We start from the raw sequence: 22,651 nt of genomic DNA on the forward strand, positions 1-22,651 counted from the left end.
TTCTGGAATAATAAAAACCAAGAACTAGCTGTCTCTTGTTTATAAAGTTTTACTACTTACACATTAATGTTTAATGTGAAAATGTTCACGTCTCAGCATGGCTTTTTTTTCCCTCTCTACTAGAAATTGCCAAAAGTTAACAAAGAACTGGCACTTAAATTAATTGAGGAAGAAGAAGAAAAACAAAAATCTACATTGAAAAAGAAAGTCAAGGTAAGATTTTGTAAGGCACAGAAAATATCAATAATTTGTTTTAGCGCTTTATGAATAGTAATGTATACATTTTTATTTTAATTTTTTCTTTCCTTACTTATGAAATAATATGTGTTTAGTATGGAAGATTTGGGGGGGAAAAAAAAGATGAAATCTACCATTTAATTGTTCTACCCAGGGAAAAGCATTCATATTTTAGTCAGCTTCCTTCCTGACTTAATTCTCTTAAAATAATAAACTATACTAACAGGATAACTTTAGGTGTGTTAAAATAATTATCCTAGTTCTGTAAAATAACATGGATAATTTACCATTTTATAAAAATTCTTTGTAAGTATTTTTAATGGCTACATATTCTGTATTATTAATCCTTTTGTTGTTAGATGGTTATATATATTTTTATTTTAATTCTAAAAGTAACTGATTTGTGTTTATGCTTGGCATTATTGGGAAGGTGCATGCTTACATGTAACTGCTACCTGCCTTCCTTTTCTGAGGTGGTGGTGGACATGGGTCAGTCATAAAACAAGTAAAGGTTATTAACACTTATTTATTGATAATGTCCAGAGGTGGAGATACTTTTCTAATTTTTTCAGATTTATGAAGATTTCAGGTGCTCCTCTCCAGTCCTGTTTTCTTATCTGCTAAGAGCGGGCAGGCCAAGATCAAGTGTGGTTATATGCAGGCCTGACTGTGACTGAGTACAGGGGCCAAATCTTTGAGAAAAGGGTCTAACCTGGTGATGGTGGGCCAAGCCCTAAGAGGCTTCATGTCTGCCGTTTCTTTCCTTGCTCCCTGCTTTCCAGCCAGGTAGGCGACTTTGAGATGAACAAGTTCTTGCTGTTCGTCTTTCACATTCACTGTCTTAATCAGGACCCAGGCTCTTGCTTCTGCTTGTGTGGTAACTGGGTGGTCTCCTCAGCTGGTTTGTGTGGCGTGGGAGGAGAGGCGCAGGCGGCACTAGTGCCAGGAGGCCTGCGAGAGCTCACGCTCACTCCTTCTCCCGCCGTCTTCTCTTCCTTGGCCTTTCCCAGAATCCTTTCACCCTTCATATGATTTTGTTTCACTTATTTATTTATTTATTTATTTATTTATTTATTTTACTTGGGGGGGAGGGTTGAGTAACGTCATGTATTTGTTTTTGAGATTCGGTGATCCATGTTAGCATCAGATTTTCTGTATAGCTGAGGGTGATCTTAGATTTCTGATTGTACTGCCTCCAGCTCGTGCATGCTAGGGTTACAGCGTGCACCATCACACCTTATTTTTGGGTGCTTGGGATTGAGTTCACATCCCTAGCCCTATATTTGCTTTAAATTTGTTACTGAAATCTTTGTTTTTGGAAGCATTTCTTAAATATAAATATACACACACACACACATATGTAGATCTATAATGTGGAACATTTATGGTCCATTCCTTTATTACTTGAATAATGTACAGTGCTAAACAGTGACTTAAACTCATATTTAAATGTATGTGACTATGCACCATATTTACACCAATGTATAAATGTGTACTTAAAGTGTGGACATATAAGTGCAGAACATTCATAGTGATCTTGTTAGCCACTGGGGATGATGGGAGTATAAACTTTCATTGTCACAATGTCATTTTACAAGCTGAGCAGAAGTGATCTTCGTGTTTACTTACCCTGAAGCTCTCCTTCAGGAAGGGTGGGCCTAGTTGAGGCTGTAGATGTGTTCATTCCCCGTATGTTTTATACTGAGGGGTCCTTAGGTGTGTAGGGTGCTTGGGGCTAAAATTCAGTCCTGCTGCTTTGTGTAGCATGGAACAGCAGATCCTTTTCACAGGACCCCATGATTAGAAAGATTCATGACAGTGTGTGGTAGTACATGTGTTCAATCCTAATACTTGAGAGGCAGAGATAGGAGAATCATCATGAGTAGCCTGGAACTGCAAAGTGAGTTCCAGGTCAGCCTGGGCTAGAGTTAAGACCATACCTTAAAAAGAGAGAAAGGTACATGAGAAGTCAGCCCATGTCTGGGAATCTTTTGTTGAGGCTGGTGAAGGTACAGTAGTGCAGAATGGTAGAAATGACCTAGAAAGCTAGGAACAGTGTCCTCATATTCAGTGGGAAGAGTTATCATTGGTTTTCCTCTTTAGTGGTTTACAAAACTCCAGAAAATCCTTTACCATCTGTTATAAATATACAGGAAAATGAAAAGATAGGAAATTTAGAGCCTTTAGGATACTGTTATTCAAAGCATTAGAAAACATTTTAGTATTTTGTTAGTTTGGCGGGCGGGGGGGGGGGGGGCAGGCTAGGAAGAGAGTTCAGTTGGGAAAGTATTTACCGTGAAAGCAGAGGGGCCTGAATTTGATCCCCAGAGCCTATATAAATACAAAATGAGCATGATGGCATTCTTGTTGTGTAATCCCTGCATTGGAAAGTGGAAACAGGACCCTTCAGATTCCTGGGCTCATCAATCAGCCAGGCTAGCCTACTTGGAGAACTCTAGACTAATCAGAATTGCTGTCTCAAAAAGAAAGATGGATAGAGGAATACATTTGAGGTTGTCCTCTTAGAGCATCCAGATGCACACACATCTGTGCTTGTCCACCCACTCACATGCCAGCAAGCACACAAAAACTTGTCAAGAGTAATTTGAATATGCTTATTTTCTTCTTGTCCCATGTTTTTGATATGGGCTCAGTATTTTCTTTGCCCTAGTGAATTGTTATGCTCTTCTAAGTTTGGATGGCCTTCCAGAGTTTCATCCTTTGCCCTGTTGATATTATACAACATCTCTGAAAGCCGGCTTATTCATTCATTCACTCATTCTTGTGTTTCTTTTTTAAAGAAATATTTTATGTATTTATTTGAGAGAAAGAAAGAGGCAGATAGAAAATAGGCATGCCAGAGCCTCTAGCCACTGCAAATGAACTCCACATGCATGTGCCACTTTGTGCATCTGGCTTACATAGCTACTGGGGAACTGAACCTGGGTTCTTTGGCTTACCTGGAAAGCGCCTTAACCTTTAGACATCTCTCCAGCCCCACATTTGTCTGTTTCTTTTTGCACTGTTAGGGTGAACCCAGAGCCTCATGTACTATGCCACTAAGCTACCTCGCAGCCCTTCTGAGAGTTCTTTTAATATGAAGTGTTTGCCAATGCCATTCTCCCTGGGATAGTTTTCTTCTTTTGTTGGTCTACTTCTACATGTCCAGGTGTTCACCTCACAGTCCCCTGGCTTCAGGTCTGCTTTTTCTTCTGTATCCCTCCCTTCCTCCTTCTCCCCCTTCCCTACAGTTTTAGTGCTTTTCTCTATAGTAATTAGTTACTTATTTTGAGGTACATTAAGTGGGCAGTACTTTCAGCCTGCACAAAGTGAATCCTGGCACATGAAATACATCACTGACAGGATTTGAAAGAAGCGTTGTGGTGGCCCTGATCATGAGCATGGGTCCTGTTCACATAGGGGTTGGTGGGAATTAGTACACCATGCCAATACTTAGAGTTGAGTCATTTCAAAGGTAAATGAAATTTGAATCCTATTGTGGGGGGAAGGGGGGAGCTGGTGTTACCTGATTACACTTTGAGTCCTCTGTGACTAGAAGACTTGCTTAGATGTTACCTCCATCCAAGTCTATGTTCTCTTGGCATTCATTTTTCTAGCACCTGGGCTGCAGTTAATAACCAAGATAGCATGCATTTATTTTAAAACCTATCTGAGGGGCACTTTGTAAGTAACTGTTAGGCTCTGCTGTTCCGTAATTGCAAGGAGCAAGAAACTTGGAGGGTTTCTCTTCCTTCAAACCACTGGCTGTTTATAGTTTAGAAGTACCACTTATTTCTCTAGCATGTCATCTGATATGACTATCTTTCTTTTAGAAAGCAGTAATTGTAAAATGTGCCCTGATTTGCTTTTTTATTGACTTAACAATCCAAATCAAGCCCTGTAATCAGAGCTTGGTTTTATTCTAGAAATATTGACACACTTTGTGGTCTTTTCAAAATCTTTTCCTAGAAAAAGTTTATATAATTTTTATCTTACATGACATAAAGACCTTAAAATCCAGTTGTTTACAAAGAATGCTTCATATCATTGTTGAGACTCCTGAAAGAATTGTTAACTTTGTGGGCAGATCATCAATCCTGCCTTTGAACTGAGCTATTTTCAAACCTTCAGAGTTTTACTAGTGACGCTCCACTTTGGCTGCTACTGGAACTGAGTGGAGCAGATGAGGTGTTCCCAATTACTACCACCACTGATAACATAATAAAAAACATAATAAAAGTTTAATAAGCTGTTTACCATACAATTGATGTTGGACCCACACTGGGAATTGACCCACCCAGTAGTGGCAATAAGCTTTACCTGGATGATCCTTATTTAGAAACTTGGTGGAATTAATTCTCATTAAGGATAAATTCACTTAGGCATTCAACAAAAGCATTTTGAGTGCCTTAGATGCACAAGCAGCTTTGAGGGGCTTGGATCTGACCTGTTAAAGGTTTGAGTGGCCAGAGCCATTCTTCCTCTAGTGAGATGTTCTGCATGCTAGCCTTTGCTCAGTTTCCCACTGTTGTCATGGAGTCCCTCTGACAATACTGTGCCCAGGTTCTGTGGCAGCCCAACTAGGCTGTGCACAGGAGGCACCATGTATGTTCTGGGGCTAGCAAGCCACAGAAAGGGTCTTCACAGATTCGGAATTGGAAAATGCCATTAAGTGCTTATATTATAGTAAGAATTCATATCTCTTGGGACAGAATATGATTATATACAGACAATCTAGGTTGAATCAGTTAGTTGTAACATTACAGGATGCTCTGTTATGCTCTTTTAGTACCAATTAAATGTGTTGTTTCTTTTATTGCTGTGGTACATGCACAGTTTTAAAAATAATAAGCTTCTCAAAGGTCTTTTGGGAAGACTGGCTATCACACTGTTGTCTTCTTCCCTCTCCTTTTTGGCCCTTCTCTGGATAAAACCTTTTTAGGTGATTATTTTGTACATAAAACTCTTCCTTGGCATTGCCTGCGGTGCTACTTTGTAATGTGTCCCTTCCCAGTAAAACTGTGTAGTAATTTTGGTTAAGCAGTATTCAGCGTTTATATTATTGAAACTATGTAAATGCTTTTTGCAGCCTAGTCAGAGTCAGGAGTGGTTGTTGCCTATGTTTCTTACACAACTTTTATTTCCCCTGGAGTTAGTAATTGAATCTCTTGTTTTCTGTATATAGTCTGCCCCTGTTTCTCTATCAGTAATCTAGGTCTCATCATAGACTTCTACGTAACAGATCAGGTGTTGTATTAATTTTACCTTCCTGAAGAAGTTGTTTCTTGATCTTTCTGGACTGATCACTTTCTGATCCTGGGATCTCCCTATACCATTGCCCTAGGAATTTATGTCCTGTCAGCTCCATGTTAGACAAATAATTAGAAAAACCTTGGGTCTTCTGAAGAAATATTATTTCCTTTCTAATATTTTCTAGCCCACCAGGTGAATGGTCAGTCAGTGTGAGAGTTTAGCATAGGTCATTTCAAGCATGTAGGCTCTCAACCACACTGGCTGCTCCTCTGGCCAGCTGCTCTTCCCAAGCAGTGATGACAAGAGCAGCGTCCCAGCAAACCTCACCTGAGATAGCCATGCCATGCTGGATGCCCACTCCAGACTAGATCCTGGCCTGGAAGGATTGCTGGCTGCTGGGTAAGCCTTATAGCCTAGAAATATAGGTCTTCAGTATGGGCATTTTTTTTTTGAAAAAAAAAATGTTTTTCCTGCAATGATCCTTGGTTATTTGTTCACAGTGAGGAGTGTGGGAGTTAGAAAGCTGCATGAAAACTAGAAGTGGGGACAGGTCAAGCTGTGGAGGTTCCAACACCAGCCATCAGCATCTCTAGGTCTCTAGTCATTCCTCTTGCCTGAGGGCCATGTTCCCAGAATTGTTACCTGTAGCCTGGGAGAACCTGGGGACAAGGAGCACCTCTGCCTTGGGTACCACCTTTAATTATTCTCCTGTCATTGCACACTACCCTCGCTGGCACAGTATTAGCTACAGCCAGACCTTCTTTCTCTCCCTTTTCCATAGGGCTGTGGATGGGGTTAGAGTCAGTGGTTTTGTTCATTTGTTTTTGTTTTATGTTTTTGAGGTAGGGGCTCACTCTAGCCCAGACTGACCTGAAATTCACTATCTAGTCTCAGGGTGGCCTCAAACTCGAGGCAACCCTCCTACCTCTGCCTCCTGAGTGCTGGGATTAAAGGCATGTGCCACCACACCTGATTTAGAATCAGTGTTTTGAATGGCAAGCATTCCACACATGTTACTATATTGGGACAAGATATTAGTAATGAGATCTACCAATTTAATTCTTTGAGGTAGGGCTGAGCACTGCCTTCAGATGTTTTCTAAACTCTGAAGGCAAGTGTTGAACATACGTGTGTATATATATTTAAAGACAGATCACTAGCCAGACACTTGTAAACTACTTCAAGAACATTACTGACCTTGTCTTTTCTAAGTAAAGACAGCTGTGAAAACAAACAATTAAACTGGAAAAATATTCCTAGAGGAGATATTTTTACAGCTGGGTTAAAAGAGTTTTTATTTTATAATTGTTCTTCTAAGCCCAAAGCTTGCCTGTTTTCAGGTAGTGCAATTTATTAGTTTTAAATATCTGAAGACTATTAGAAACATATTCTTTGTAACATTATCCTGTTATTTTAAATTTTTATTACTTTGACATATATAGTAAGATGCCAAAGAGATTTCTCCCTTTTAAGCCTAAAAATAGGCACATAACATTGGCTTCAGGATATCTGGATTATTCACAGTATCCTCACTCCAAAACTTACCTAGAAGTCCCCTCCTGTCCTTGTGTGCAATATTCCAGACACCTGATGGCATCCATCAGAATCTTGATGATGGCCTTGTGTCACATTTGACCCATCCTAAACGAGCATCACTTCTCACCCTTTGCTCTAGCCCTCACTTGTTTTTCTGATGTTTTAATGATGGCTCCTTACTCATGATATCACCAGCTGTGATAGCTAAATGACATTAAATTCTCTTGTACTGTTTTAAACAGCAAGTTTTCTAAAATGTAGCTTTATTTGTTCATTGAAACAATAATGCCTGTGTCTGAGTAGCCAAGAAGCTTTATGGTGTTGTTGCAGTCTAGTTTGCATTGCTGGCAGAAATCACCCAATGAAGAGCAGTTTGTGGGCCGGCCATGGAATTCACTATGTAGTCTCAGGATGGCCTTGAACTCACTGCAATCCTCCTTTCTCTGCCTCCCGAGTGCTGGGATTAAAGTTGTGTGCCACCACACCCAGATGACATCTTTTAAATGAGCCATAATACCGAATAATTTCCAAAAAACCCATAATGGCACAGAATACACATTCACACTGCAAATGATGGCATTGGGTATAGCAAAGAAATATTCAAACAATATAAAATTTAAACAGGGTAAACATCAAACTCCACAGCTTGAAGTCCAACAACTCTAGTCAGTGACAAACCTCCAAGTCTGATAATTCTAATCAGAAATCTCTGGAGTTCCAATTCCACCCCTCCAGCTATGCTACTCACACTCCTGGAAAGCTTAGTCCAGGGCCAGCAGCTCTCCTTAGCAGCCATCTCGTGGTCCTGGCATCTCCTCTGGGTCTTTACTGCAACCCATGGTCCACCCTCATGGCTGCATCAGGCCTTCATGCAGGCATCCAGCAAACCTGCTTCACAGTACCCATAGCTGTTTCCAAAACACAAGACCATGTTGCAAATTCAGTGACCTTCTCTTTCTTGCATTTCATATACTCTATAATACCACATAGAGTGCCAATTTGTTAAGCCAGGGGGAAATATAGCAGACTTTGAAGAACAGGACATTCCTTGAGCATTCTGACCCCTACAAAGACTGCATTCAGTCTGTGGTTCCAATACAGGTCAGCTAGCCCAATCTCTCATACAACTGCAGCTGAAGGGGCAGTAGTTTTGGCCCAAAGATTTCATTTTTTCTCTGCCATATCCCTCTGCTCACACCAGTCCACTTCTACACAATGCAACCCTGCATAACTTCTCGGGACTGGTCATAACAGCAAGCATCTCATACAAACTACTACTAGCCTAGTTCAGGCAAAGCTCTTTTTCACCCTCATAAGCCAAACCTCATAATCCATAGTTCTTACTGCATTCAGGTCTTTCAACTCTGACTAGAATAGTCCACCAAACTGTACTTAAAGCAGTGCAAGGTGTCTCTTTAGGCCAGAGTTTCAAATCCTTTCACATTCCTCTTGAAAATCAGCTCCAAAAGGCCAAAGCCACACAGTCAGGTGTCTAAGCAGTAAATGACCCAACTTTACTGTTGCAGTCAGGTTCGTATTGCTGACAGAAATCACCTGCCCAAGAGCAGCTTAGGGGAAAAAAGGATTTATTTTGGCTTACAGGCTTAAGGGGAAGCTTCATGATGGCAGGGGAAAACATTGTCATGAGCAGAGGGTGGACATTACCTCCTGACCAACATTAGGTGAACAACAGAAACCAGAGAGTGTGCCAAACACTGGCAAGGGGAAACTGGCTATAATACCCATAAGCCACGCCCAACAATACACTGCCTCTATCATCTGGGAGCTTTGCATTCATTCATAACACCTAAGTTTATGGGGGACACCTGAATCAAACCACCACAGATGTGAAGACCGTGCTACATCTTTAAGAACAGTCAGTAAATTAGTACATACAGCTCCCCTTCCTAACCATGTTGAATTGACTACTTAATACTCATTTCATTGTGGAGTATGAAGTTGAAAGGCTTATTTTAGTTTAGTAAAGTAGCTGTATGTTAAACACCATGTTCCAAAGAGTTACACATTTCCTTGAAAAGTATGGATGGTTTGCACTAAAAATACTAATTGAAGAAAACTCCTTCTCATATATTCAGCATAAAATTAGCCAAAAATGTACATTCTTAGGTCATTGTGTATAATGGCCAAGTACTGTTGATCATCTATAAAGTACGTCAATCGGAATTGTTTTGTTGGTGGGATGTGAAACTGAGGATCAAGTAAAACGTTCTGGAAGCAATCTGGAGAGATAGCTTAGCAGTTAAGGTGCTTGCCTGCAAAGTCTTAAGGACCCAGGTTCAATTCCATAGTACTTATGTAAGCCAGATGCACAAGTTGGCATATGGATCTGGAGTTCATTTGCAGTAGCTAGAGTCCCTGGTATGGCCATTCTTTTTGTCTGCCTCTTTCTCTCTAACAAATAAATATTTAAAAAAAAAAAAAAAAAAAGGAAGCTCTGGGGCTGGAGAGATGGCTTAGTGGTTAAGGTGCTTGCCTATGAAGCGTAAGCCATGTTCAAGTCCTCTCCAGATCCTCCATAAGCCAGACGCACAAAAGTGAGGCAAGTGCAAGGCTACACATGTCCACTATGTAGCAAAAGCATCTGGAATTTGAGTGCAGTGGCTGAGGCCCAAGCGTACCAATTCTTTTTCTTTCTCTTTCTCTAAAATAAAAAAAGAAAGAAAGTTCTGGAAACACACTCAAGAAACTGTATACCATCCCTTTCCTCCAATTTTATAGTGACGTAATGGGTGATGCCTTATACAGGCAGGTATAAATCCTAGTACTCAGAAAGTGAAGGCAGGAGGATCAGAACTCAAGGTGATCCTCAGCTATAAAGTGAGTTCAAGGTCAGCCTGGACTAGTATGAAACCCTGTGTTAAGAGAACAAACATCCCCCAAAAAGTTTATGCTTGGTACCACTTATTAACTTATAATAAATGTTCTAAAGCCATCTTTCTGGTCTGTTACATATTTTTTCATTTTCTTGCAGAATCTTCCTAACATTCTCACCGATGATCGGTTCAAAGTTATGTTTGAGAACCCTGACTTCCAAGTAGATGAAGAAAGCGAAGAATTTAGGCTTTTGAATCCACTTGTTTCAAAAATTAGTGAAAAAAGGAAGAAGAAACTTAGACTTTTAGAGCAACAAGAACTTCATGAAAAAGTAATGTATTTTTTATTGTTTAGAATCTGCTACTATTTCTTTGTGTTCAACTTGTCCATTTCAAAAAACTTCACTGTCCATATTCACTGTCCACGGCACCATGTTACATAAGGACAGTTCCACATAGGAGCATGTCGTGCAGTGAAGCACATTCTTCTTCATACCCTGCTCTTTCCTTTCTCAACCCCTAGTCTCCTTTGTTTCCCATACAGTGTCCCTTCTACGCTCATGTCATGTGTACATAAGTGACTTTGTGTCTGAAATGTAGGGACCATGTATGAGAGGAAACGTGCAGTATTTCTTAAAGACTAATACTGTATGTTTGCTATTGCTTTAATAGAGAACTACTGTGTAAATTAGAAAGCCTTTGATTGCACTTGAGAAATAATTAGTTGAATACTAATTGCTTGACATTCACTGAGAGTATATCTTAGTAATTAAGGGCATTTCTTCCACTGTGAGATGGAGCAGCTGTCATGCATTCTGATGGGTCAGTGTTTGGCTGGGGAAGGAGCTTTTCTTACTATTTTAATTTCAGGAAGAGGAGGAAGAACCGGAAGGAAAACCAAGTGATGCAGAAAGTTCAGAGAGTTCAGATGATGAAAAAGACTGGGTTGAAGAGGTCAGGAAGCAGCGCAGACTTCTGCAACAGGAACAGAAAATGAAGCGGCAGGAACAACTGAAGGAGGACCAGCATACGGTCCTGAAGCCCCAGTTCTATGAGATCAAAGCAGGAGAAGAGTTCAGAAGCTTCAGAGATTCTGCCACAAAGCAGAAACTGATGAAGTGAGTACTGCAGTGTGGTGATGCTCATCTTCCTCACACACTGCCCTAATGATGACCTCTGTCCTCTGGGTGGTGGAGATTGTACAGACGGATGATGTGAAGGAAGCAGGGGAGGTTTTGTGAGGAGGGGATACAAGGAAAACCCTGGGCCATCCTGGGGAAGCAGCACTGTTAAAATAAACTGGTCCCTACAGTTTTGTGGCAGGCTCCCACTTTAACCCATGCTGACCTGGAACTCACTCTGTAGTCTAGGCTGACCTCTACCTCACAATGATCCTCTTGCCTCAGCCTCCCAAATGCTAGCATTATAGATATGAGCCATCATGCCTGGCTGTACTTTGTTTAACAACTTTCTGAAGTGTAGTTTATATGCAGTGAAACAGGGTATTGCCCCAGCAGCCATTAGACCACCTAAACTACAAAGACCACATTCTTGTTCCTTTTGTGTTTTCCCCCTGGGCTTGCTAGCTTACAGATACTTGTCCCATGCCCTGAAGATCAGACAGTAATAATTAAGAGGTAACAAATTCTTTGCCTCTTAATAAAAAATGACTTTTAATTTGTATGTGTATGTATGTTTTGAGACAGAGTGTTACATTGTTATATGGCCCAGGCTGTTCTTGAACTTGCCATCCTCCTTCCTGAGTAATTTACAAGTACACATCACTGCTCTTAGCTAACAAAACAGGAGGTTTTGTTTGTTTGTTATTGTTTTGTTTTGTTTTCTGAGGTCAGGTCTCCCTCTAGCTCAGGCTGACCTCGAACTCACTCTGTAGTCCTAGGCTGGCCTCAAGCTCACAGTGATCCTTCTGCCTCTACCTACTGAGTGCTAGGATTAAAGGTGTGCACCACCACATTTGGCTGTAATATTTTTTATTTATTTATTTATTTGAGAGAGAGGGGGGAAAAAAGCAGACAAAGAGAATGGCATGCCAGAGCCACTAGCCACTCCAAACAACTCCAGATGCATGCACCATTTTGTGCATCCAGCTTTATGTGAGTATTAGGGAATTGAACCTGAGTCTTTTGGCTTTGCTGGCAAGTGCCTTAACCACAAAGCCATCTCTCCAGCCCTCCACTCTTAATTTTTTTTTTCATTTATTTATTTATTTGACAGACAGAGAGTGGGCGTGCCAGGGCCTCCAGACACTACGAACTCCAGACACAGGCATCCCCTTGTGCATCTGACTAACGTGGGTCCTGGGGAATCGAACCTGGGTCCTTTGGCTTTGCAGGCAAATGCCTTAACTGCTAAGCTATCCCTCCAGCCCTCGACTCTTAATTTTTAAAAATAGCATTTGTTTTGCCAGATGTGGTGGTGCATGTCTTTAGTCCCAGCACTCAGGAGGCAGAGGCAAGAGGATTGACATGAGTTCAAGACCACCCTGAGAATACATAGTGAATTCCAGGCTAGCCTGGGCTAGAGCAATACCCTGCCTCTCACTAGAGTCTCAGTAATGTTCATCCCACCTATTTCCTGATTACTGCAAAGGTCACTTGAAAAATGTGATAGAAGTTTTACATAGTTTGCAGGAAAATAGATTTAAAAGGTAGTATTGTAGAACAGTAGACTAGAGTCAAAACATGGAATGGTGGTTGCCAAAGGCTAGGGTGCAGGAACATGTGGAGTTAGGGTTCAATGAGCACAGCTTCTTTGGGGAGGTGAAATGTCCTGAAGATGGATAGTCATGGTGATTGTACCACACTGTGAATATGCTTAATGACCTGGACTATCCACTTAAAATGGTTACAGTGGTTTTATGTTATAAATATTTACCATAACAAATAAAACACCAGCGTTCAGGAAGCAGTTTTTAGTCTTCTGGTGTTCATGCAAGGAGCAAGCCAGGTGTCCATGTCAAAATTGTGTAACAGCTATAGGTTGTCTGCTTTTTGACTACTGTAAATAGTGTTGCTATGCACATTCATTTGTGGTCTTCTGTCTGGGCATCTGTCATCTTGTCCACTTGGGAGTGGAGTAGTTGGTCATGGCCATTCTATGTTTAGCATTTTCCAGAGGCTGTGCACCAGCAGGGGCAGTGTGTGCAGCTGACTTCTCCAGCTGCTTTTCTTAGCTCTATTTGGACAGAATCTTCCTCAGAAGCACAGGAAGTCTGCTTGCTTCTGATATTCGTGTACTGCAGAGTAGATTTATTACATTTTCTGATGTTTTTGTCTTGCTTTATTTACTATTCTAGCTCCTAATTAATACTTAGAACACAGGAAGCACTTGCTAGATAGTGGTTGAAAGTCAGTCACCCCTTCAAGATCTGTTAAAAAAAAAGAATTCATTTCTCTGGTAAACCCATTGATCAGGAAATCCAGGGCAGTTTGTTTTTAGCGTTACTATGGGAATCAAGAGGCCATGCTTTGGGGGTGGAATGTGACTAACCTCACTAACTTCCTTCTGCCTTTGGTGAGCTGGAGCAGGATATTAGTGGGGAACAAAAGGGAGGGAGGGAGGTTGGAGAGATGCTTCAGTGGTTCAAGGTGCTTCCTTGCAAAGCCTTTTGATGCAAGTATGATCTTCCTCCGCACCCACATAAAGCCAGTCGCAAAGTGGTGTGCGTTTGTGAACCAACCCAACACGTCTAAAAGGACAAAGGTTTTGTATTTAAGGGCTGGGGAGGTGACTCAGTGGATCAAGCACTTGCTGCTTTAAGCTGATACCTGAGTTCTGATCCCTAGGCCCATGTAGAAAACCAGAAGCCAGGGCAGACTTCTGCCCTCCCAGCACACTGACAGTGATGGTGAGGTGGGGGAACTTCCCAGAAGCTTGTGGTAAAAGCAGCAAAGAACAGGACATTGAGAATCTAGGGCAAGAAACCCTTCCTCAGACGAGGTGGAAAGCAGAGGGTTAGCCTGAAGGTTGTCTGCTGATCTCCACATGTGTGCTGTGGCAGACACATGCCCACGTACACAAACAAATTTTAAAATATATATTTAAAAATAAACAATAGCTGAGTGAGTATGCTGCAGATCAGCACATTCTTGAGATGAGTTGCATAAATAATACTAGTTATTTGAGTCTGAAGAAAATAATCCTGTTCCTTAAAGTAATAATTCGTTGAAGTGACTAGCCTTCAGTCTGCTAGCATTTGGCACAAATAGCTTATTGAATTCTAGTCATGACTGGGTTATTGTGGCAAGTCCTGAACTTGCATACCTTAATATTACTGAGTGAAGCATCGAGCCTCTATCCTTCAGAGAACTCGAGTGACTCCTTGTGTTTATTCTAGAGTAATCACAAGGCAGTCAACAAAAGGCACCATCAAAATTGTTATTATTTTAAATGTTCACCTGAACTTGATGCTCAATTTGAATACTATTTCTGTAACAGTGAAAGTAAATGCAAATGGTAGCTCAGCATAGTCAAGAGTTTTAAGTACATGGAACTGTCACATATTGTGTGTGTATATGTGTGTTTTATGATGTATGTATATGTGTGTGCATGTTCTTGTGTGTGGTTGTGGGTGCACATGTACCATGGTTTACATTTGGAAGTCAGAAGACAACGTTTTAGTGTCAGTTTTGTTTACTGCTATGTTTGCCAGGCTAGCTAGTCCATGAACTTCAGGAAACTCTCCTGTTTCTGACTCCCATCTCTCTGTAGGCAAGCTGGAATTACAGAAGCCTACCACAGTTTCTGCCTTTTATGCCTTTTATGTGCTGGGGATCTGAACTCGGGTACTACTCAGCATTGCACAGCAAGCACTTTATCCTTTGTCATATATTTATTTATGTATTTATTTTTTGATATAGGGTCTCATGGAGCTCAGGCTTGCTTCAAACCTACTATGTACCTGAGGATAACTTTGAACTTCTGATTCTTCTGCCTCTGCCTCCTGAGTGGTAGAATTACAGGCGGGGCTACCACTCTTATTTAGGTGGTGCTGGAGGTTGAACTTGGCACCTCACACTAAGTAAGCCCCTCAACAAATTTGTATGCCTTACAGTTTGCTAACTTGATATGTGGGTTATTCACCCACTTAGCCTCTCTACCCAGCCAATCACCCACCCACCCACCAAACAGCTGAGGAGTGCTTCCGGTGAGCCAAATGCCATCATGGAGCCAGGGAGCACAAAGAAGGATCCGTGCCTGCAGCACTCTTGTTCTAGCAGATATCCTCTGAGTCAGAGGGGTGGGAGAGAGGGATAGAAAAAAGAAAGGGTCTTAATTTGGGGAAAATTCAAGGAAGTCTTTTTGAGAGTCATGTTGGAACTGGTCTTTTGAAAGTGTAAAGATGAGCGTTCGGAGTGGGGTAGGGAAGTGGGGACAAGTCCTGCCAGGCCCCCGGCCAGCCTGTGAAAGCCATGGAAACTATATAGCTACAAGTAACATGATCAGATCTACTCTAATCCCTAGCCCCAATCATGTTCATGCTTCTATAATAAAAGTAGTATATTCTTGTAGATGATAAGAATAAAATCACAGGAGTATAAAAGGCTTCTATTTCAGAAACTTGTAACCAAGTAACTTGGCTTGAGAGCAATGATATATATGGGAGAAGCTGGACACCCAGATGTCAGCTCACAGATTGCAACAGTAGTCTCAGTTAGAAGGGATGGAGGCCAAAGCTGAAGAACCTACAGACCCAGGCTCCATAAGGCTGTCAAGACAAAGAAATGCCAATGACAATACCAGCTACTGAGTTAAGATAGGAGAACAGGACAGTGGGGAGTAATGTTGAAGTGTCGAGCATGCATCCTTTGAGGTCAAGCAATTTGAGGCTAAAAGTATTAAGCTGGCTTTTCAGCACATGCAAAGTGCAGAGCCCATGTCTTCTTGATGGTAGTGTTAAGTAAGCAGAGGAAGATGTAGGTCTGGGCTCATGGTGAGGCAGGTATTCAGTTGAGAGCCACCAGGTCTTAATTGTGTGACATGAAAAAAGATATATCATCATTGTGTGGACAGTGTATGCTAGAATAGAACCTGGGGAAAATCAATGTGTTTCTTGACTCTAAGAAAAGTCATATCTATTTAAAAAAGTATAACATATACAGAAGTAATGTCTGAAGAATTTTAGAGATTTCACATTTGTTGCTATCATCAACAAATACTAAGGATGTGTCAGAGAGGTAACTTGGAGCTGATCTTGGACAAGAGAGTGTGAGGCTGGAGAGATGCCTCAAGAGCTAAAGGCACTTGCTTGCAAAAGCAAACTGCCCTCTTAAGAGGCTTCAGCACTTTGCATCTGTTGCCCACACCTAGGATCTTAGCGGTCCTGATGACCGCTGGTTGTGCTGATGGATGAGGCGTGGGAGTCCTCTGCCGCTTGTCTGCATCTCCCCTCCATAGGGCCTTGGAAGCGCTGGAGTCTTTCAGAGACATAGGAACCTTGATGGTGTAGGTGTAGATTTGGCGGAGCTAATTATGTAAAACAGCACCTAAAATTAAATTTTAACAATGCTTAAAGCATCGTTTACCTGTGGATTCTGTTTTGCCACATAACTCTTAGAGATTTTATGTAAAGAACACACCTTTATATTATCTCCTGCTCTCTGCCTGCCCTTCCCTGCAGAGTGATTAAAAACTCAGTTGAGAAGCATGATTTTTAATTAAATGTTGCCAATTAAAGAAATTGTAGAGTATGTGTGTATTTTAAAACCTCAAAGAAGTAAGCAAGCTATTCCTCTTTCCTGGGGCATCTAATAAATATCTCATTTGATTTTTTTTCCCCCTTGTAGTTTATGCCCATTTTTCTTTTTTAAATTAAGGTTTCCTTACTAAGATCATTTAAGTATCTGCCCTGAGATCTCTGCATTCTACACTGGGTAATCTCACATCACTTCCAGTCTTTCAAGTCTGTTCTCTGTTTTATTTATTTATTTATGTACTTATTTATTTATTTTTGTAGCTGGTTTCTTGTGATACCACAGAATTTTTGTTTGTTTGTTTGCTTTGTCCTACTTAGATTTTTTTCCCAAAAAACATAGTCAGTTGTACTATCAAGAAGGAAGTACCCCATTGCCTGTATACCTAGCCTAGCTAGGCAAAGATGTGCAGAAGCTAGCTAGCCCTCCTGGCTGTGCACTTCTCTGTGGCCTGTCTTTCAGTCATGGAGGTTCTTCCTGGGTCACTGCTGGCCAGTCACAGTCCAGCGACCCACTCTGACTTGCTGAGTGGCAGCCACATTCAGCAAGCCGGCTTTCAAAGGGAGGGGAGCAAAGCTGGCTTTAATGTAGAAATCTGCTCGTTGTCCCGGGCCGTCTCTGATCTTCTGCCATGGCTCATTCTACAACTCAACTTGCCTCTCCAGGTAGCCTAGACAGAACATGTTTTCACAAGTGCACATCGAAAGTACATTGAGAGAAAATCCAGAGTTTATATACCCTATCATGGAGGAAATAAGGTCATTTTTAAAAGAGTAGTAATTTCCCACAATTTACTTGAAAAGTCTTTGGCTTCCCAAATTAGGGTTCTCCATGGTCCACTTTGTCTCTGTGGCTCCAGAGCTGTTCAGAATTCCTGTTAACTTTTAAGCTCACCGTTTATAGCTATGAAAGGAAAGAACAAGACAGACAAAGTGAACAGGTTGAGGAATCTGCTTAGACTAACAGTTCACATGCTGCAGGCAGTCAGCTTGCACTTCACTTTCAAACTCTGGCTTGAAAAACTGTGAACATAGATTTTAATTTCATCCAGTTGGTGGTCATGTGGAAGCTTGTCATTCAGAATACCTAATGGACAAGTTTCCTGAAGATCTGTATAAATCAAGTATGGTCTGACACACGCCTGGAAACCAGAAACGCTTACCCTGGAATCCAGGTTTTAAACTTGGATCCTCACATGGCCTGGGGCAAGTCATTTAACATTTTGCCTCCCTTTTTGCCATCTATAAAGGATAAATACTTCTGTCTCGGAGATGTTGAAAGGATTAATTAGTTAGTCTGTAAAGAACTTTGAAGATGAGAAGTACTTTAAAAGTGCTTCTTAATAACATTATTGCTTAGAAAAGAGTGCTACTTTTATGCTAACCACTTTATGTCTCAAATTATATAAAGAAGCTACATTACTCTTAGTTATAAACCAGAAATAAATTTCTCATGGTGTGAACATCAAACATCGGCTTCAAAGTCTCGGAGGGAGCATCATGAGGCCCCTTCAGAGCAGCTCGACTGATAATTAGTAATGCAGCTCATTGAAGGACAGACCATCTCACAGAATTCTGTTCTATCCCATCACATCATTAGTGCCAGCTTTAAGAGAGGGCATTCACTTAGGGTCCTTCAAAGAGGACTAAGTAGGAAAGGGAAGTGAAGGTTTGTGTGTGTGTGTGTGTGTGTGTGTGTGTGTGTGTGTGTGTGTGTGTGTGTTTTGAGGAGAAAGAAACAGAAAATGTGTTCTGACCTTTTTGTCTCCTCCTATACTCATTAGGGATTGGGGAAGTGCTACTTTAGGCATTTCTAGAAGAGTCTGACTCTTAACGGTTCAAAAGTATCTTTAGGCTTAATTCAACTGTTTTCCCTCAACACAAGTTAGCAAAAAGGGCCACTGTTTTGATTTATTATAAAGCATTACAGTAAGGTCCAGTCAAGTTTTATGTAACTGCTAAAAAAATTGACTTTAACATCTTACTGGAGAGTGGGCATGGAGGTGCCTGGCTGAAGTCCCAACACTTGGAAAGCTGAAGAAGCAGGAGTGTTGCTGACAGTTCCATGCCAGCCTCAGCTATATAATGAGTGAGAGCCTGTTTCATAGAAAGAGGAAACACACACAGCCACTGGCGAGTGCGGGGAGGGATTGTGGGTTATACAGAGGTCATGTATTGCAGAACACAGCAAGTAATAATAGACCTCCACGTTACAAAAACTCTATAATGTTTTGGAAAGTTTGAAAAGCATGATTAAGAATGAAATGTGACCCTGAGATGACAGAGTTAATTCCAGGTCAGCCTGGACCAGAGTGAGACCCTACCTTGAAAAACCAAAAAAAAAAAAAAAAAGAATGAAATGTGAGCTGGGCATGGTGGCGCATGCCTTTAATCCCAGCACTTGGGAGGCAGAGGTAGGAGGATTGCCATGAGTTCGAGGCCACCCTGAGACTCCATAGTGAATTTCAGGTCAGCCTGGGCTGGGGTGAGACCCTACCTCAAAAAACAAAAACAAGAAATGTGATTTAACTTTGGGATAAAGTGTGTCAGAAAGAATAGCTAAAGTAATAAGACCTTACGACACCTGCAGAAGTCTCCTGGAACAGAGAGCAGTTACCGAAACTGCAGTTATTTTTTGTTTCCTGTGAGTATGATCAGTTTGTTCATGGTCACGTTGTCCATGCTATAAAATGGTGATTTATTAATGAAGGGTGAAAATCAGAAATGGCACAACTCTGCAGATGGAGAATTTTATGTTCATGCCTTTATAGGTAAGTCACCAGTGTGTTCACACACCTCAACTGTGTGTGGTTTAAATGTAAAATGCCTTAGAAATCATCAGACCACCATAGTACATTGTAGACTTCAGAAGCACTTTTGTCCCAGAAATGTGACTGAATATTCCACTATGACTGTTTAAGGGCAACTAATTTTTTCTATGAATTCTGCTCAGTGATATTTTCTATGTACCACATGTATAAAAGACTTTCTTGATGTGATTAGTCCTAGCTAAAACTTATCTCAAATAGAAAGTTAAACTTAATGTATCATTTTCTTAAATTTCCTACAGCAAAACTCTTGAAGATCGCTTGAAACTTGAAGCAAAAAATGGAACATTGAGTGTATCAGACACCACTGTTGGCAGCAAGCAGTTAACATTCACACTCAAGAGGGTAAGTTGTTTCTTGATATTAATTTTTTTCTTTTCTTTATTTAAGAGACAGAGAGAGAGAGAATGGCTGTGCCAGGGCCTCCAGCTGCATGAGCCACCTTGTGCACCTGGCTTATGTAGGTCCTGGGGAATCAAAGATGGGTCCTTTGGCTTTGTAGGCAAGTGCCTTAACTGCTAAGCTGTTCCTCTAGCCTTTGATGTTAAATTTTAATTCACAAAGGAAAAACAGGCTTCCAGTACTGTTGGGTGTACATCTAACTTCAGGACTAACTTCCCAAGCTTCTCTCATGAGGAAGCTCTGTTCCCTTTTCCAACATTTTTCGATAGCAAGATACCCCTCCTGGTTGATGGCCAGGGAAGCAGTCAGGAGTGTTAACGGTACAGAGAGGGCCAGGGCCTCAGTGTTGGAAGTCTGCTGTGCTAGAGGTAACCGCCTGCCTTCCTCTGGGTCACTGTGTGGCCTGAGGTATAGCCTGGGTAAGCAAAAGCCCTCATTCATGGAGATCAGTCAAAACCTACTACTTACATGGAGAAGATTAGGAACTTGCTTATTTTAATGCTTCATGACAGTCCCATCTGGCTTGTCCAAATACAGTCATTTCCCAGGGGGCATTGCTCTGCTAGTGGCAATCCTATTCTAAATTGACTCATAAGATCCATTTCTTACACGAGCTATAGTAATATGCCTGTTGTCTCTTGTAGGAGCACTGAGTTGTTGGAGTATTTACTATTAACTAAGTGAAATAGCATGACTTCATTTCTCAAAAACTTTTTTCTCATTCTCAGTCTCCTATCATCACTATAAGGACCAAGTAAGAAAAAAATGACCATTCCTTTTTTAAACTGAAATATAATTCATATCCCATAAAATGTTCTTTTTGAGGCTGGAGAGATGGCTCGGTGTTTCAGTGTGCTTCCTGTGCAAGCATGAGGCCTTGAGGAGCCTGAGACTGTTGGAATTTAAGTCTCCAGCTCTCACCTAAAACACCTGGGTATGGCCATACATGCCTGTAATTTGAGTCCCCCAAGGAACTAGAAACCTAGAGAATCTTCAAAGCCCTGCAAGCTCCAGAATTAGTAAAATTAGGGTCAAAACAAGACCAGGCGGAAGAGCAAGAGTAGTTTACCTGTTGTTCCACTCCACTCAGAGTATGGGGCACCACAAGAGCACATACACATGCATACACCACACACATGCGCACACACAGACATCCGAGTACAAGTAAAAGTACAGATAAAATTCACTGGGGTTTTTCTTCTAAATGTCTATTTTTTTTTTTTTTACATTTTTAAAAGTATACACAGGAGGGGCTGGGAAAATGGCTCAGCAGTTAAAGGCACTTGCTTGAAAAGCCAGCTGGCCCAGGTTCCATATCTCCCTATATAAAGCTAGATGCGAAAAGTGGTATAAGCATCTGACATTTTTCTTACAATGGCAAGAAACCCTAGCATGCCCCCCAAATACAAATTTTTAAAAAGAAAAATTATATTTTTAGAAAAATATTTTTAAAATACTTATGGCAGAATAAGCCATATGTTTTACATAAGAATATACACATTAACAAAGCATTTTTATAGCTTTCCAAAACTCATGCCAGTCTAAAATTTGTAAATTAAACATATCAGAAAATTTTAGATGAAAGTGAAAACCCTGTCTGGACATGGACCTTGTCTAACCACACACACCCTCAGGACCACATAAACAGAACAGGAGGTGGATGTCTGTAATCAATACCAGCGTTTGTGAGGTAGAGGCAGGATGACCCGAAATTTAAGGTTATCCTCTGTTCTGTGGAGTTTGAGACTAGTCTGGGCTAATGAGACCCTGTTTCAAAAAGACAAGGGGATTGGGCTGAGGAGATGCTCAATGGCTAGTACACCTGCCCATGCAAGTGTGAGACCTGAGTTCATAGCCTAGTAAAAAGCCAGGTGCAATAGTGCAAGTGTCTGTGATCCCAGTGTCTGGCCATATGGGAGGCAGAGAATCCCTCTGGAAGTCTGTGGAGCAGCTAGCCTGGCAAATGCAACATTGAACAATGAGAAACTCCTTGAAGGTGGAAGGTGAGGACCAAAACCCAAGGTTGTCCTCTGAACACACGCATACACACAGCAAGGTGGTAAACAAAAAAGAGAAAAGAATGAAGGAGGGGAGAAAAAGAAAAGAAAAACAAAAATCTGTGTAACTGCTGGGTATACTAAGCTTTCCAAAATCAAATGAGCATGTATATGTAGACACACATTTGTGTATTTGTTTGTAGAAGTCTCCTTATACTAGGTTTCTGTGTGCATGATATATTTAGGGAAAGTCTCGGTTCTCCCGTGTATCTGTCTATTTTCTAAACTATCCATAGACTTCGAGGGGAGACATCTGCACGGATGGCAGTTGCAGTAATTCTTCATTCAGTGTTGCGCATACGTGTGGAGCAGTGGCTGGCCTGTGCTCTGCCCTTCCCTTGAGCTGTGGGCTGCAGCAGGTAGTCAGGGCAGGAGGAGGAATGGACAACTTGGAGAAGAGATAATTGGCCCATAAATCATAATGAATGGTGACACAGTGGCAAGGTCTCCTAAACGCAGCCTTGGGGAAAGAGGTTAATAATAGTCCTTTGTCAGTGGGGAGCTTTGTCTCCAGAACAATAGTGGCCTCTTCCCAGCTCCTGCCCTGGAGTGGGGGGAGCTTGCAAAGCCGCCCTCAGTGCTGTGCGGCTGTACTGTGTGAGTAGACCTGGGGGCTGCCTTCCTTTCTCTAGCCACGGCTCCACATCCATAACATCCAGACGAAAGACTTGGGATCATCCAGTATCTGAAAACTCCTGGTGTCCTGTTGATCTGGAATAGCACGTGATTTTTCCAAAGTCGTTTGAAGAAATACTTTTTAAGAACCAGGCATGGGGGCACACACTTGTAGTC

The 22,651-nt window shown here is 41.4% G+C and overlaps 1 protein-coding gene across 2 annotated transcripts in view; it reads left to right on the forward strand.

Annotated features, from left to right (window-relative positions):
* Nol10 (nucleolar protein 10) overlaps window positions 1-22,651 on the forward strand; it is a 115,334-nt gene that overhangs the window by 89,087 nt on the left and 3,596 nt on the right. For both annotated transcript variants that reach the window (XM_045150422.1, XM_045150423.1), the window contains exons 17-20: window positions 124-213; window positions 10,019-10,192; window positions 10,731-10,978; window positions 19,643-19,745. In XM_045150422.1, the coding sequence (XP_045006357.1) occupies window positions 124-213; window positions 10,019-10,192; window positions 10,731-10,978; window positions 19,643-19,745 (615 nt within the window). The remainder of the gene's footprint in view (window positions 1-123; window positions 214-10,018; window positions 10,193-10,730; window positions 10,979-19,642; window positions 19,746-22,651) is intronic.

Source organism: Jaculus jaculus, chromosome 5, assembly GCF_020740685.1.
Source record: "Jaculus jaculus isolate mJacJac1 chromosome 5, mJacJac1.mat.Y.cur, whole genome shotgun sequence".
In the NCBI taxonomy this organism is placed as follows: Eukaryota; Metazoa; Chordata; class Mammalia; order Rodentia; family Dipodidae; genus Jaculus; species Jaculus jaculus.